The sequence below is a fragment of the Oncorhynchus mykiss genome, chromosome 25, assembly GCF_057628025.1.
Source record: "Oncorhynchus mykiss isolate SJ-2025 chromosome 25, ASM5762802v1, whole genome shotgun sequence".
Classification (NCBI taxonomy): domain Eukaryota; kingdom Metazoa; phylum Chordata; class Actinopteri; order Salmoniformes; family Salmonidae; genus Oncorhynchus; species Oncorhynchus mykiss.
Window position 1 is genome coordinate 17,409,907 of NC_143046.1, and position 14,668 is coordinate 17,424,574.

The 14,668-nt window shown below is 42.6% G+C and overlaps 2 protein-coding genes across 2 annotated transcripts; both read right to left on the reverse strand.

Annotated features, from left to right (window-relative positions):
* Nucleotides 1-2,198: 2,198 nt before the first annotated feature.
* LOC110504672 (uncharacterized) lies at nt 2,199-7,276 on the reverse strand. Its single transcript, XM_021583444.3, has 3 exons — nt 5,069-7,276; nt 3,439-4,375; nt 2,199-2,746 (listed from the first exon to the last, which is right to left on the reverse strand). Exons 2-3 carry the CDS (start codon nt 4,231-4,233, stop codon nt 2,702-2,704), a joined length of 840 nt encoding a protein of 279 aa, XP_021439119.1. The 5' UTR covers nt 4,234-4,375; nt 5,069-7,276; the 3' UTR covers nt 2,199-2,701.
* Nucleotides 7,277-7,818: 542 nt separating this feature from the next.
* On the reverse strand, nt 7,819-14,643 carry LOC110504684 (ubiquitin-conjugating enzyme E2 D2). Its single transcript, XM_021583456.3, has 7 exons — nt 14,077-14,643; nt 12,576-12,639; nt 11,078-11,109; nt 10,841-10,918; nt 10,511-10,616; nt 10,186-10,279; nt 7,819-8,860 (listed from the first exon to the last, which is right to left on the reverse strand). Exons 1-7 carry the CDS (start codon nt 14,098-14,100, stop codon nt 8,815-8,817), a joined length of 444 nt encoding a protein of 147 aa, XP_021439131.1. The 5' UTR covers nt 14,101-14,643; the 3' UTR covers nt 7,819-8,814.
* Nucleotides 14,644-14,668: the final 25 nt, after the last annotated feature.

Genomic DNA, 14,668 nt, shown 5'->3' on the forward strand with positions numbered 1-14,668 from the left:
AAGCAACACAGCTCATCACCCTGAACACACCATCCCCACTGTCAAACATGGTGGTGGCAGCATCATGGTTTGGGCCTGCTTTTCTTCAGCAGGGACAGGGAATATGGTTAAAATTGATGGGAAGATGGATGGAGCCAAATACAGGACCATTCTGGAAGAAACCTGATGGAGTCTGCAAAAGACCTGAGACTGGGACGGAGATTTGTCTTCCAACAAGACAATGATCCAAAACATAAAGCAAAATCTACAATGGAATGGTTAAAAAATAAACATATCCAGGTGTTAGAATGGCCAAGTCAAAGTCCAGACCTGAATCCAATCGAGAATCTGTGGAAAGAACTGAAAACTGCTGTTCACAAATGCTCTCCATCCAACCTCCCTGAGTTCGAGCTGTTTTGCAAGGAGGAATGGGAAAAAATGTCAGTCTCTCGATGTGCAAAACTGATAGAGACATACCCCAAGCGACTTACAGCTGTTATCGCAGCAAAAGGTGGCGCTACAAAGTATTAACTTAAGGGGGCTGAATAATTTTGCACGCCCAATTTTTCAGTTTTTGATTTGTTAAAAAAGTTTGAAATATCCAATAAATGTCGTTCCACTTCATGATTGTGTCCCACTTGTTGTTGATTCTACACAAAAAATACAGTTTTATATCTTTATGTTTGAAGCCTGAAATGTGGCAAAAGGTGGCAAAGTTCAAGGGGGCCAAATACTTTCGCAAGGCACTGTACATACATACAGGTCACACATGTCGGTGGAATGCATTAAAAACAATATAGATTCATCTGAGGTGGATTACAGTTGTTTTTCTGAAGCCCCTAACAAAACAGGGAGAGGAGGGTTCCATGCTCTGGTTAACTAGTGGAGTCCCCACAGCTGGTTAACAAAAGGATCAAAAGGACCTAGTGGTAACTTGATTAGCGAGTGGCGGCATGGCAGAAACAGGCTGGCTGTATGAACACATTCAGCACAACTATATCTCTACCAACTCAATAAAGCATGTCTCATGTACCACCAGGACAGATGAAAGTGTGTCTTTAGGATTCAGGAACAATAGCCTCTTCTATGACGCCCTGCTAGCACTGCTGTAGTAAGATCCAACCAGTGTAGCATTACTGAGCCATGTAACAGCTGGCTGCAGCAACTAACATAGCTAGGTCCAACTGTGGTTTGAGAGGACAGACTTAGAGCCAGGGTCATTCTGTATTTTCAACAATGCATCCATCTTTATTCCTCCATCTCTCTACCTCTCCATTTCTCTAGGGATCGGTCCGACCACTTCCCTTTCTCTTTTTGCATTTTGCCCCTTCACTCTTCCCCTACTATCTTCATCTCCTCCTGTCTCCCCTCCCCCTCTCCTCTCCCTCTCCTGCCATCTTGCAGGGCATCAGAGCTAGACTCTGCAGGCGTTTGGGGCGGCTCCAGACCTCACGGCCAGAGGGTGACACAGATTTCCGGAGGAAGGGGGATTCATCTCCAAATGACTGGAAAGGCACAAGGGGAAAGTGGAGATTCGGGAATATAAAATCCCTTTGTACGCGAGAGTAAGCGATGCACAATAGGACATGTTTTTTATTCAGTGGGAATAGTAATTGCGTGCTACCTGATTATTTGCCTGAGTGGGCAGTACCTCTGTAAGACACGCCAACAAGCGGGGACACACACACACGCACAGGCTCTCTGACTGAAGGCACACAGGAAGTGCAAGCAATTGCCCAATTATAGCGTGACACCTCACCCTGCCATTTCCATGGTTACGCCATCCACCCGTCCCCCTGAGTGAGCGGTGGAGGAAGAAAGTCCTATCTCATCAACTATCGTCACGGCAACCTCCAAACCCCCTGTCTGTGTGAGCCATACTCTCTGCAATCACAATATTACTGTGTGAGAGAGAATGAGTGTGTCTGCATACTGCATGATCAGGAATAGAATTTAAACATTTGAATCAGTGTGTGAATGGGAATGAGAATGAGTGTGAATGCATTGAGTGTGTGGGGAGTCACATTTTCATATATTTTGTTTGTGTAAGTTTTGGTTGTGTGTGTGTGTGTGTAATGTAGTGATAAGGCTCTCCACTCTGTCAGGCCATCATTCATGCCTCCCCCAAGACACACTACATAAAGCCCCACTGGAAATAGACAGGGATCAGTCAGCCCCTAAAATACACACAGAGACACTCATCCCAACACACACATAGACATAGTTTCCTTGTCTTTATTCAGAAGGCAGACCGTAGAGGTGTAAGAACTAGACACTAATCAGGACTTAAGTACATCTACTACTCATCATTGTATTAGCTGTGACATGAATAGAAAAACAAACATAAACATCATATTGTGACCAGTCTGTCCTTCTTGGTTTGGCTTATATGGAAACGTCCAGGTCAGAAACTTCGATGACAAAATGTTCCAAAATGGAGTATAAAAAGGAGTTACATTTTCAATGAATAAACAATACTCTGTGGTTAATGAGGTGGTTCATTTTGGGCCCAACAATATGTCAATCCATTGGTACGACTTCTCTTTTCTTTATTGACTTTTCATCTTCATGTTTTTGATTGTCGAAGATACTGTACTCTCCAAGCCAATCCAACAATGCCACCTGAATTGACTTTGTATGCCCAGAGTATCCATGATCACATTCCAAATGGGCGGAGTCTATTTAATTTGACTGGCAGTTCATGGGAAAGATAGGTGGAATCCTATTGTAGCCATGGAAACGCTGCTCCTGATGGAAACACCATCTTCTATGAAAGTAGAGGAGAAAGGTCAGAAGGCAGTGGTCCACTCAAAACACAAACACATGTATACAGACTATTACACCTCAAGACCATTGACAGTAACAAATGAACATAGTACTATTAAAGAGGAATACACTGAGTGTACAAACATTAAGAACACCTTCCTAATATTGAGTTGCACCCCCATTTTCCCTCAGAACAGCCTCAATTCATGGACTCTACAAGGTGTGGAAAGTGTTCCACGGCGATGCTGGACCATGTTGACTACAATGCTTCCCACAGTTGTGTCTAGTTGGCTGGATGTCCTTTGGGTGGTGGACCATTCTTGATACACACAGGAAACTGTTGAGCCTGAAAACCTCAGCATGGTTGAGCCTGGAACTTACTACCATACTCTGTTCAAAGGCACTTAAATATTTTGTCTTGCCATTCACACACACAAAACCATGTCTCAGTTGTCTCATGGCATAAAAATCCTTCTTTAACCTGTCTCCTGTCCTTGATATACATTGATTAAAGTGGATTTTACAGGTGAAATCAATAAGGGTTCGTCCCCTGGATTCACCTGGTCAGTCTATGTCATGGAAATAGCACTCAGTGTATATTATTTTGGACAGCAGTTGTCAAACCTCAAATAAAGTCAGAATGGCCATTCTAATAGTGTGTATTTAGGTGTGTGTTTCTCCACTTCCTCTCACCTCTAACCCAGTGGCTGCCTTCTTCTTCAGCTGCTCACACTTCCTGTACTTGCAGATCTGGTGTCCGGTCTTACGGTTGCGGCAGGCGCTGCACTCTTCACAGTTCCCCATCCGTCGACATGGCACACACTCTCCACACCGCTTCCTCTTCCTTCTCCCAGCTCCCCCCCCGCCGCCAGGGGACGAGCTCTCGCCTCGCAACCCCTCCACACCCTCCCCAACGCCGGCCATTCCCATTGACCCTCCACCACCAGTCAGGAATCCCCCTCCTCCCGCTGTCAGAGCAAACAGGCCTGGGTTCAAGGAGAACCAGGAGCAGCCTAGCAGTGGCAGGAAGTCTGTCACACAACCCATGCTGTCCCCTTCAACCCTGGACCCACCTTCCACCTCCTCCCCATTCCCCCCAGCCCCCAGCCCGCCCAGAGGGCCCTGGTCCTTGGGTGTTGGGGTCAGTGTCAAGGCCCCAGCCCTCATCAGCAGCTCTGCAGCATGAGCCAGGTGAAGCCCACTGGGGGAATCCCAGAGGTCTATGTTGGAGGAGGGGGCCCGGTGAGGCTTGGGCTGCCTGGGCTGGTTGGGCCTGTGCTGCGCTGCGGTGGGGTGGAGGAAGCCCCTGATATCCGTACTACTGGAGCTACTATGGTGGTGGGCTATTCTGTTGGTGTTGTTGAGATACTCTGAGAGGGAGCAGGGATGAGAGTGCTTCAGGCTTCGTCTTAGAGGCTCACTGAGGATCCTATTGGCTCTCTGCTGTTCCGGAGAGGAAGGGCCAGACATGTCCAGGGTATCTGCCATACTGGGTGGGAGGTGGGGAGGTGGTGGGGTAATGCCAAGGTAAGAACAGTGACAACAGACCAGCTGTCAGTTAGCCAATCACAACACACTGACAGCTGTTATATTCCCATGATCCTCTCTGATACCTTTATACCCTGTGGAGCTGAGCAGAGGGAGATGGAGGAGACAAAGAATGGGGAGAGAGGTGGAGAAAAGAGGTAGATGTTATTAGAGAGGCATTGGTGGATGGTTGGTTTTCTTTTCAGTGAATGAAAGACAATGATGACATAGGCCTAAGTGTAATTAAGGGAATACTAGCCTATGTTTGAGAGAGCTTGTAAAATGTGTCCAAAATATAGGCTACATCTGAGGCTTATAAAACGATATGCCTTGAATAACGTGACGCTTTCTACATTCAAGTTAAGATAGACCAGGGTGTTGTTGCACCTGAGTTCCAAGGGGGACAAATCTATGCAATAATGGAATACCACAAACAAATAGCCTATTGCGCATATGCGCCAGTCAAATTTGGAGCGCGCATTTCGATTTGACTACAGTAGTTGCGATGTGAGCCATGCTTGAGAAAATACAATCTCTACCTCTAAATGGCATCGAGTTCGAAAAGGATAAGAAAATACCTTTTGTCTAGACACAGTGACAGTCCAGGGTACGCGCGTGCACGACACGGTCGCAGTGGATAAATAAAACACGCTATGTTTCCTCACTAAACGACAACGTGTGTGTTTGGGTGATGTAATTCTTACAATTGATAATATTGCAAAAGTATGAATAGGTCTTATCTCTCTTCAATATATGATATGATATTATCACAGCCTTTCGTAATTCGTGCACCTACCAATGCGATGCGAGCTGACCAGAGCCCCACCGTCCAGTGGTTTGTCCGTGGTGCCTTCCACGAATATTGGAATAAATAAAGGGAGACAGAAAAAAATCATAAGAAATTGTCAACTATTAGACACATCCAATCTTTATCTACAGTGATCAACCGAGAAAACGGAGCCGTAAACCATTTGTCCAGTTCGGTGGCTGCATAGGTCCTTCGCCTTTACCGTCTCGCATTCCCACCTCCTCGTCCCCGCCACTCGCTGAGCGGAACACGCAAACACTCTTCATAGATTTGGGGGGCGTCACACAAAAAGCGAACTGGAGTCATGGTCGTGAGACTCAGAAAATGACCCCATGACCACAATATGTCCGAACAGCGAATTCCTGTGTACATTCATTTCTGTGTCGTCATATAAAATGTTACAAAACATAGACAGATAACGCCAAAGTGGATATTATTTTTTAAATACAATTAATGACAGGAAATGTTTTCTTATGCCTACAATAACTCTTGATTGAAATAGATCACTGTTAAGAAATTGGAAAAGGCTGTTTGAGGAATCACTTTTTGTTATGAATGAAATTCATCAGACTGGCAGGTGAGTGATTGTATGTTGTGTGTGTTCCTTGCATGGTGTCATGGTGTTGGAAGCCGGACTGTAACAAACAGGGTAGTCGCCATCAGGGGAGATTGGCCAATTTAGAGGCGCACCGGAAAGTCCACTCCACCTCTTGTGAGAGTCCTGTTTGGCACACATCCAGTTGTGGTGTGAGGCTGAGTGTGTGTGCGCGTAGTGTGGCCTGGGCAACAGTAAAATGGAGAGGGGCTGCGTAATCCTCACGCCTGCTAGTGGAGCGAGAGCAGCTCCCAGCGGCTAGAGAAAATATTGCATTGTATAAGTGGGTAAAATGGCATACATCGGAGCACATAACCTGCTTTGCAGCGAGACAAAATCAGTACCACATAATGTCGGCCTTCTAGGGCTTCAGGAAACGAATGAGTCAACACTCAAGTCTGACCACTTTGACAACGTTTATTCGCAATATACAGGACAAAATACATCACCGTCAAGTCAGTCATAATCAGTAGAAAATGTATCTGTTGGACATTAAAAAAGATATATTCCTATAGGCTTTACTTTGAACAGTGGAATAGACAAGTCAGACTTGACATAAGACCAGACCTTCATCTGTAACCTTACTATAAAGGTCTATAAACAACTCTAATTAGTCAAGCTCCGCTTTCTGAAATACTATTATGGAACCCTTCTAGACCTATAGGACAGGTCCTGTCTAAAAGTCCTATTCTCTGTGATGTTTTTCATCCACGAAGATGTGCGTACGAAGGCTATTGTGTATTACAACACAATAAATTTGTCTATACTAAACGCCTTTTATTTTAAGATGAGTAAAGATAGTAGGCTACTATAGACCTGCCTATGGTACATTACCACGGCGAATGGAATATAAATCCTAGCCACAACAGCCCCTCTCCACTGCCTGGACCGTGGCCCCACATAACCTGCTCTATGAAATCTGAGATCGGGGCACCGCTCTGAGATCAGGGCAACGATAAGTAGCTAAATAAAAGCCGGCCACACCTTGGACTATATGAATCAGCGACTCTCTGTCGCGGGATTAAAGGCCAGGGGGTTTAGCGCGCCCACTGCCGTGCCAAGCGCAATCACACGGCGCGCTCTTAAGGATATGAAAACAATCGGTCTGGTCAAGGATTTGCAGAACAAATACTGTGGAACACAATGGCCACACAAGCCTGAGCACTGGTGGCAAGGTTGTCCTACTTGAGGATACAACCTGGTTAAATGATTGGTAAGTGTCCACTGTCCTTGCAAATGTATTTATGGCACCTCTCAACAGGTTGCTTTCAGGTGTAATTGGGTGCAGTGGGCTAGTGAATGTAGTAAACAATTACAATGTCCTTATATCTAGGCTACATAACTTCAGTTGTGCTTACAGTGTGAAGGTATGGCTAAGCGTGGCGAGTATTTTGAATTGATCAATTGTTCACATGGGTATTCCTAACGTTCACTTATTCAGACATTAACCTGGAGAATTATAAAATAAATAGCTTTACCTTTAGATATCTGGAATCGATGAGTTTCAAATACTACTGGGATTGACATTTGCAATGTTGGAAGTTGAGGTAACGGTAAACCTGGGGTGTTTGCATCCTGTCCGTTGGCCGGTGAGATGTTCTGATCTCGCGCACCAAGGTCAGTCAGAATACATCTGAACAGTCTTTTCTGACAGACTGGACCAGTCCAGACTGAGCGACGTCACTGGTGCGATGACCAATCAATCCAATCATCAAAAATAGCTACAAAGTAACTAACTGTAGGTTGTCAAATCGGACATAAATTTGATGTTTTGGGATAAAAACAGTGAGCTACTACATGAGTAGAATTTGATCTGAAACTGGGTAATCATAAAAATGATCAAACTTAATCACCATTTCAACTATTGTGGAACCTATTATTTAAGATGTGATTCAATGTATTGACAGGCAGATATTTGTAAGGCCAGTGGTAAAGTAACATTTTATGGCATTTAAGTGCAATTTCCCAGAGCCAAGGTTTCAGGTTATTCACATTTTAGAGGAAGCCTTAAAATCTGCTTCCCCACCCCTTTTAACTTGACTGGGGAAAACAAAGGCAAAACCAGTAGCTGAACAACATGTTGTCTTCCATCCATCTCTCCAGCCAGTGATGTTTGAAACTCAAGTGGACGCTTGAGTCGTGGTTTTTATTACACAGTTTAATCAACACACAAAGCTCAAAGAGCCTCTCAGGTAATTCAATATACAGAGTTTGTTTGGGTGAGGAGCATTTGTGTCCTCACACCCAGAGCCCAAGCCAGCCCCACAGCCTGAAGATGTTGTTCGCCTCCAATTTCAACAATAGCAAAAATACAACCTAAGAGTTATAGGGAAATAATAAAACACAGGATAAACTAAGAAAACTTTCTTTAAATACCTGGTCCAAAACCTCCAGTTTGTGAATGTAATGAAGGTGGTGGTCTGAAGGTGACGAAAGGGGGTTTGGGGGGGGGGCGCGTGCACAGAAACAATCTTGGTTTATGGCAATGGTGGGGGACAGTGGATCAATTAAAGTCCTTTCATATAATTTGAGAGAAGACCAGAAGGCCATACAGTTTTCCATTTTATAGCCTGCTATGATTTTTAAATAATTCCTTTGTAGATTTTATACAAAATACATGAGTGCCCTCAACTCAACATGTGAAAATCTTTCCTGAAATCATGTCTATATAGCTGGGATATCAGGAGACAAAATAAGGTATAAGAGTGTAAAAATCCTTCAATTTTAGACCCCCCTCCCCACCAAAAAAAAAAATAACAGCCAGTCATACAGATGATAAGGAATGCTTTTAGAGTCAAGAACATTTGGAGTGAAGGCGCAGGCAGGGCCCTATGGAAACATCAGGGGGAGAGTAGCCCAGCCTGCATCAGAGATATGACCAGGAATAAGGAGGGGAGCGCAAGGGGCATGATTGCAGTTTGAGAATATGTACACCATGGCTGCCAGGTTAAGTGGGGTGGAGAATTGGTCGTAAAGGGAGGGGGGGGAGGAAAGAGGGAGGTGCTCTGGTTAAGGGGAGGCGTGGCTCAAAGAAAGCACTCCAATGGAAACCAACAAGATCCGTTTTAACTTCTCTTTACTTTCAAAGCTCCCCTAACCTTAGTTGTACAGGTGGTTTCGCCATGATTCTACTCCAACACTACATTGCATACTTTTGTGTCCATTCCCGAGCTATTCTGTTGTACCTGAAAGCAAAGAGAAAGAGTGTGAGTTTCTGGTTCATGAATAGAGTACGTGTTCAGATTAACACACTGAACAAAAATATAAACGCAACATGTAAAGTGTTGGTCCCATGTTTCATGAGCTGAAATAAAAGATCCCAGAAATGATTCACAAGAACAAAATATTTAGTTCTCTAAAATGTTGTGCACAAATGTCTTTATGTCCTTGTTAGTGAGCATTTCTTCATTGCCAAGTTAATCCATCCACCTGACAGGTTTGGCATATCAAGAAGCTGATTAAACAGCATGATCATTACACGGGTGCACCTTGTGCTGGGGACAACAAAAGGCCACTAAAATGTGCAGTTGTGTCACACAATGCCACAGATGTCTCAAATTGAGGGAGCGTGCAATTGGCATGCTGACTGCAGGCAAACTACGGACAACGAACACAATTGCATTTTATCGATGGCAATTTGAATGCACGGAGATACCGTGACAAGATCCTGAGGCTCTTTGTTGTGCCATTCATTCGCCGCCATCACCTGATGTTTCAGCATGATCATGCACAACCCCATGACCAAGGATCTGTACACAATTCTTGGAAGAGGAACATTTCCCAGTTCTTCCATAGCCTGCCTACTCAGACATGTCACCCATTGAGCATGTTTGGGATGCTCTGGATCGCTATGTATAACAACGTTATACAGTTCGCCAATATCCAGCAACTTCACAAGCCCATTTAAGAGGAGTGGGACAACATTCCACAAATAAATCTATGCAAAGGAGAAGTTTCGCACTGCATGAGGCAAATGGTGGGCACACCAGATACCGACTGGTTCTGATCCACGCCCCTTCCTTTTTTTTTGTTGAAGGTATTTGTGACCAGATGCTAACTGTATACCCAGTCATGTGAAATCCATATAGTAGAGCCTAATTAATATATTTTGATTAACTGATTTTCTTATATGAACTGTAACTCAGTAAAAATCTTTGCAATTGTTGCGTTTATATTTTTGTTCAGTGTGTGTATGTGTATGTATGTATCTATGTATATATATATATATATATATATATATATATATATATATATATATATATATATATATATATATATATATATATATATATATATATATATATATATATATATATATATATATATATATATATATATATATATATATATATGCAAACATATTCAACAGCTGCAGCATACAGACATATACACCCAGAGGATTATCTAAAGGATCTAACAAGATCATCCTGTTTAACCACTGACTCAAGAGCTTGTATGACATCCTATAGTACACCTTAATCTGAAGCAAGATATTTAGTTAGTTACTCACTTTTCCCTGTCCGTCTTGTAGATGCGAGCGATCTCCGGTACTAAGGGGTCGTCCGGGTTTGGGTCGCACAGCAGAGAGCAGATTGACAGGAGAACTAAGGGAAGGTTCGATGTTAATGGTTCAGCTTAGGACAGAGGTAAGGAGAGCTGAACTTAAATGAGTTAGGCAGTTACTGTTACAAAACAGAAACAGGAAGTTCAGTCAGTCACTCAGATACCCCACCAGACACAGGTTCCAAAACAAACAGCAAAGAGGACATATTCACATTTTACAGTCTTAGTAACATAAAAACAAAGCGTTTTCTCTTCTTTTTTTCTCCGTGTACCTTTGGAGATGGTGAGGGCGGGAGACCACTGTGATCGCAGGATGTCGAGACAGATGCTGCCGTTGCTGTTGATATTTGGGTGGTAGATTCTTGTGGTAAACGCAACCTGCACACCCAGAGAAACAAACAGAATGGACATGGTTGAGTTAAGAGGAAGAGAGAACTAAATGGATGACAGGTACAGAAAAGGAGCATCATGAAATGACGCAGTTACAGCCATCAGAGAAAAGATGCAGAAACAAATGATTGTGTGTGCTGGTGTGTATGAGAAACTACAATAAGTAGATGTCATCTGTCACTTCAGTGTGTGTATACACATTTCTGTCTCACCTTTGGCGGTTTGAAGGGGTAGTCTGTGGGAAAGTGAATGGTCAGGAAGAATACCCCACCCTGATAAGGACTGTCGTTCTGTTAGAGAGAGCAGAATATTCAGCACTATTAGTATCAAGTCAATCTTAGCAGAGTTGAACAGGTCTTTAGTATAATTTAATAATGTCGAGAAACACTGTCCTATACAACATTATATAAGCTAATATTTACGGTAGTGTGATTGTCGTCAGTACTTACAGGTCCCATTATTGTGGCTTGCCAGTGAAACACTGAAAAACAGAGAAGTGAAACCACCAGATGTAGTCAGCCAGAGTAGCGAGAGGTAGTAGGAATGCTATGAAGTCAGGCTGAGGCAAAGCCCAGGATGGGGCTAGATACTTATTCTAGAAGGTTTATAATACAATTCCAGCAGTATAAAAAATGGATTGACGTAATATCATGAATGATGTCAGTGCAGTAGTTAAGCAAATGGATATTTGAATTCAAGCAAATGTTATATTGCTGACGTAATCCATCCTAAAAACTCAGGGGAGTGGCCGAATGCCATCTAAAGATAAGAATGAATGCAAAGCTCTCAACGAAAAGAACTAACTAGAACATTACATTTTAAACAAAGATACCATTACCACCCTGAGCTAAAATGCAGAAATGTGAGAGAATAAGAGAACATCCGAGTTTAGAACCATTAGACAACCATTCTCTCAGAAAGACCCAGGTTGCTCAACTATAGCCTATCTGGGATGTTATATAAGCCCAAAAGAAGTTGTGGACATGGGTGACAAAGCTAAAATTCGTCCAATTTTCGAGCTGAGCACATCACAGAGGGCACAGGGCAGTATATACCAGTTCAGATGGTTGCCGGAGAGTTCTTGAGAGCTAGTGATTCTCAAGCAGGCAGACAAAAAAAGTGGAATAACTACAATAAGCCAATTTGTTTCATCACTGTGTTCCCTGATAAGACATATCATTTAGCAGCAATTTGACAGATATCAGATGGCATTTGACACTTGTCTGAGTGAACCACTCAGGTTGTTAATGGCTTTGAACTTTATATCTTCTTATAATCAACAAGCAGTCTGACAGTAATTACTATGCATCTAAGACAATGATTTGACTAAAAGAGTGACTTGAGATGTATGTTCAGTGATGCTCTCACAAACTGGGTGTTCATTCCACACAATAAGCTAAATAAATCTCATTGTAAAAATTGCTTATTTTTTTGTAATTTGTAAGACAATGAAAAATGTGCAATCTGTCCAATCAACTAACATAATCTAGTATCAATGGTGTCCAGGTATGGTAAGGCAGTTAGTGACATGCTGCTCCTGGCTATGATGGTCATCTTACCTCACCTATCTTAATGTAACCATAGAACCATTGGTAAGCCAGCACAGACTTCCTGGTATCTGACCCAATACCAAAAGTGAAACTGATTTAAAGGGAAGGCATTTCACTGAGCCTGTAGATTCTAGAACAAACATGTGGCATTAAAGTAATCATTTTGAGATAAGCAGTCCAGATACTCTGTGGTTCTGGTTGGTTGAGAGATTTTACTGATAAACCAGACTGCACAAGACTCACCACATTTCAGAATATTTATGGATTATCTGCATCTAGACTACTTCTTTAACACAAATCATGTGGAGAGCAGGAAGCCTAAAATGTTGAACAGGATGTCCGAACAAAAGCGATAACTGACATGTATTGTTGTGTTGCCTGATGACGAGCTACTTACTGTCATCTCCTACTGGTCCTGCAGAACACTGGGCTGGTGGGTCCCGTGCCAAGTCATTCAACTCCTGAGAGACGAGAATACAATCGGTTAGCAATACTAGTTGAATGCATTTGTCTGCAAAGGGGCAGCCAAATGTTCATGAACAATCCAATACCGTTACAATTACATTTATATCACTTAGCACAGGCTCCAGAGAAACTTACAGAAGCAATTAGGGTTAAATGCCTTTATCAACAGATTCTTCAACCTAGTCAGCTCAGGGATTCAAACCATTGACCTTTCGGTTACTGGCCCAATGCTCTTAACCACTAGGGTACCTGCCTAACACAGACAAATCATGTATTCACTAGTAATGTGACACCAGAGTTTAGAACATATACAAAATGAGTAACAAGAGTTCACCTACAAACAGTCAAACATTATTAGATTAAACTGCCTGATCACACAGCTTCATTCTGAGTTTGAGTAATCGAAATGAACTACCTAAAAAAGTTAGGTAACAATATACATATTCCCCAAGCAACACACATGACAACCAAAGATCATAACCATGATATGAGTTAAGTCAACGTCATGGAAGCTACTACTGGGATTGCCTGGTATCTACTTGGCTAGCCATCTTTTGTCAACATGACTACCAAAAGTAATGAATCCGTATCTTCAGCTAGTTAACGATGCCCAAATGTTAGCCAACTGCCACGCATTCTGGTTGATCACTATTATGAGTGAAGATATTAACATGTAAAACATTAATTTTAAAAAGGCCCATCTGGTGATATATCTAGCTAACATACTGTTTAGTTCGCTAGTTCCATTACGTAGTTAGCTGACATGAGGATTATTTTATATGTTTTAATACACCTCATCTGGTCAGTTAGCTACCGCTACTCGGGGCCCAGTTTGACATTAATATGTCAAATTACAGCGGAGTGGAAGGCTAGAAAACGGTTTTAGCTAGTTAGGGCACGTTATTCCCAGCCATAACCTAGCAAGTTATCACATAATTAGGTAGCTAGCTAAGTGTTTACTGAATTTGTGGGACAAATATTAAATATATTTAGCTGGCTAGTTACTAACTAGCAAGCTAACTAACGTAGCCGACTGCATTAGCAGTGCTAGCTAGCAAACTGCAGAAGCCGTTAGCTGGCTAACGACTATTATGTAAACCAGTTATTTTGGATTCTAAATATGTAAATACATTGATCTCCTCTGAATAAAGATAACAAAATTACTAGCCAAGTTAACGTTAGATAGCTAACGTGAATTGGATAACTGGCAGTAAAAGGTGGAGGGCCCAAAATGTGGATCGAACACCGAAAGAGGCGCATTGGTTAACGCCGTCAGCCCAGCATTAGCCGTACCTCCGTGGGTAACAAGCTTTTAAAGGCACAACATTTAATACCGACGTCATTCAGATGACACATATACCAGACAAAATTCAAATATCACTTATTTATTGTAACTGCGAAACATTGGGCCTTGTCGTTGACTTCCTTCTTACCTTGTGAATTCTTTTAAGAGCCATTGTAATTGTGCTAGCGCTGCCGTCACCGAAAACGTGTTATACTCGATTAAAATGGCGGTTCCGGTCTCTGTCCGGAAGGAAATTATTCGAAATATATCTCAAATAATACCTTGGTCTAATACTCAAATCACCGATTACTATCAAAATGGGCACACCGATATAATGTTCTGGCTAAACTGAAAGACACTAGGGGTAGAACCACCGTCCTTCCTCCTGCTGCTGCAGCCGCTACCAAACCACTCACTCTGAGCTGTTTGTAGGAACCCTTCCGCCTACATGCGCATCCATCACTGATGTTTCAGCAGCATAGATTGCGCGCCGACAACATAGCGGTGCAATTGACGTCATTTCGGCTCTCGACAAGCGACAAGATATGAATAGTTCGCATGAATGATTCGAGCCAAAATGGCTTTCAAGCATATATTTTGCACCGTTGCGAGCTCATGAGAGAGCCTAGCAAATCGTTTAAAACATCTAGCAGCAAATTAGTTGCAATAGAAAGGGGTTGGACACACCACCATCAGGAAATCGTTTACAAAATATGATTTATTATTATGTATATGGGTTA

Bases quoted from the DNA above. Each gene is read 5' to 3' on its own strand.
- LOC110504672 (XM_021583444.3), bottom strand. From the start codon at position 4,233: ATGGCAGATACCCTGGACATGTCTGGCCCTTCCTCTCCGGAACAGCAG. The intron at 2,747-3,438 runs GTGAGAGGAAGT...CTACTTTCATAG, and splicing joins AGGCAGCCACTGGGTTAGAG to AAGATGGTGTTTCCATCAGG.
- LOC110504684 (XM_021583456.3), bottom strand. From the start codon at position 14,100: ATGGCTCTTAAAAGAATTCACAAG. The intron at 10,617-10,840 runs GTGAGACAGAAA...CTGGGTGTGCAG, and splicing joins ACCCCTTCAAACCGCCAAAG to GTTGCGTTTACCACAAGAAT. The intron at 8,861-10,185 runs GTGAGTAACTAA...CTTTGCTTTCAG, and splicing joins TACAAGACGGACAGGGAAAA to GTACAACAGAATAGCTCGGG.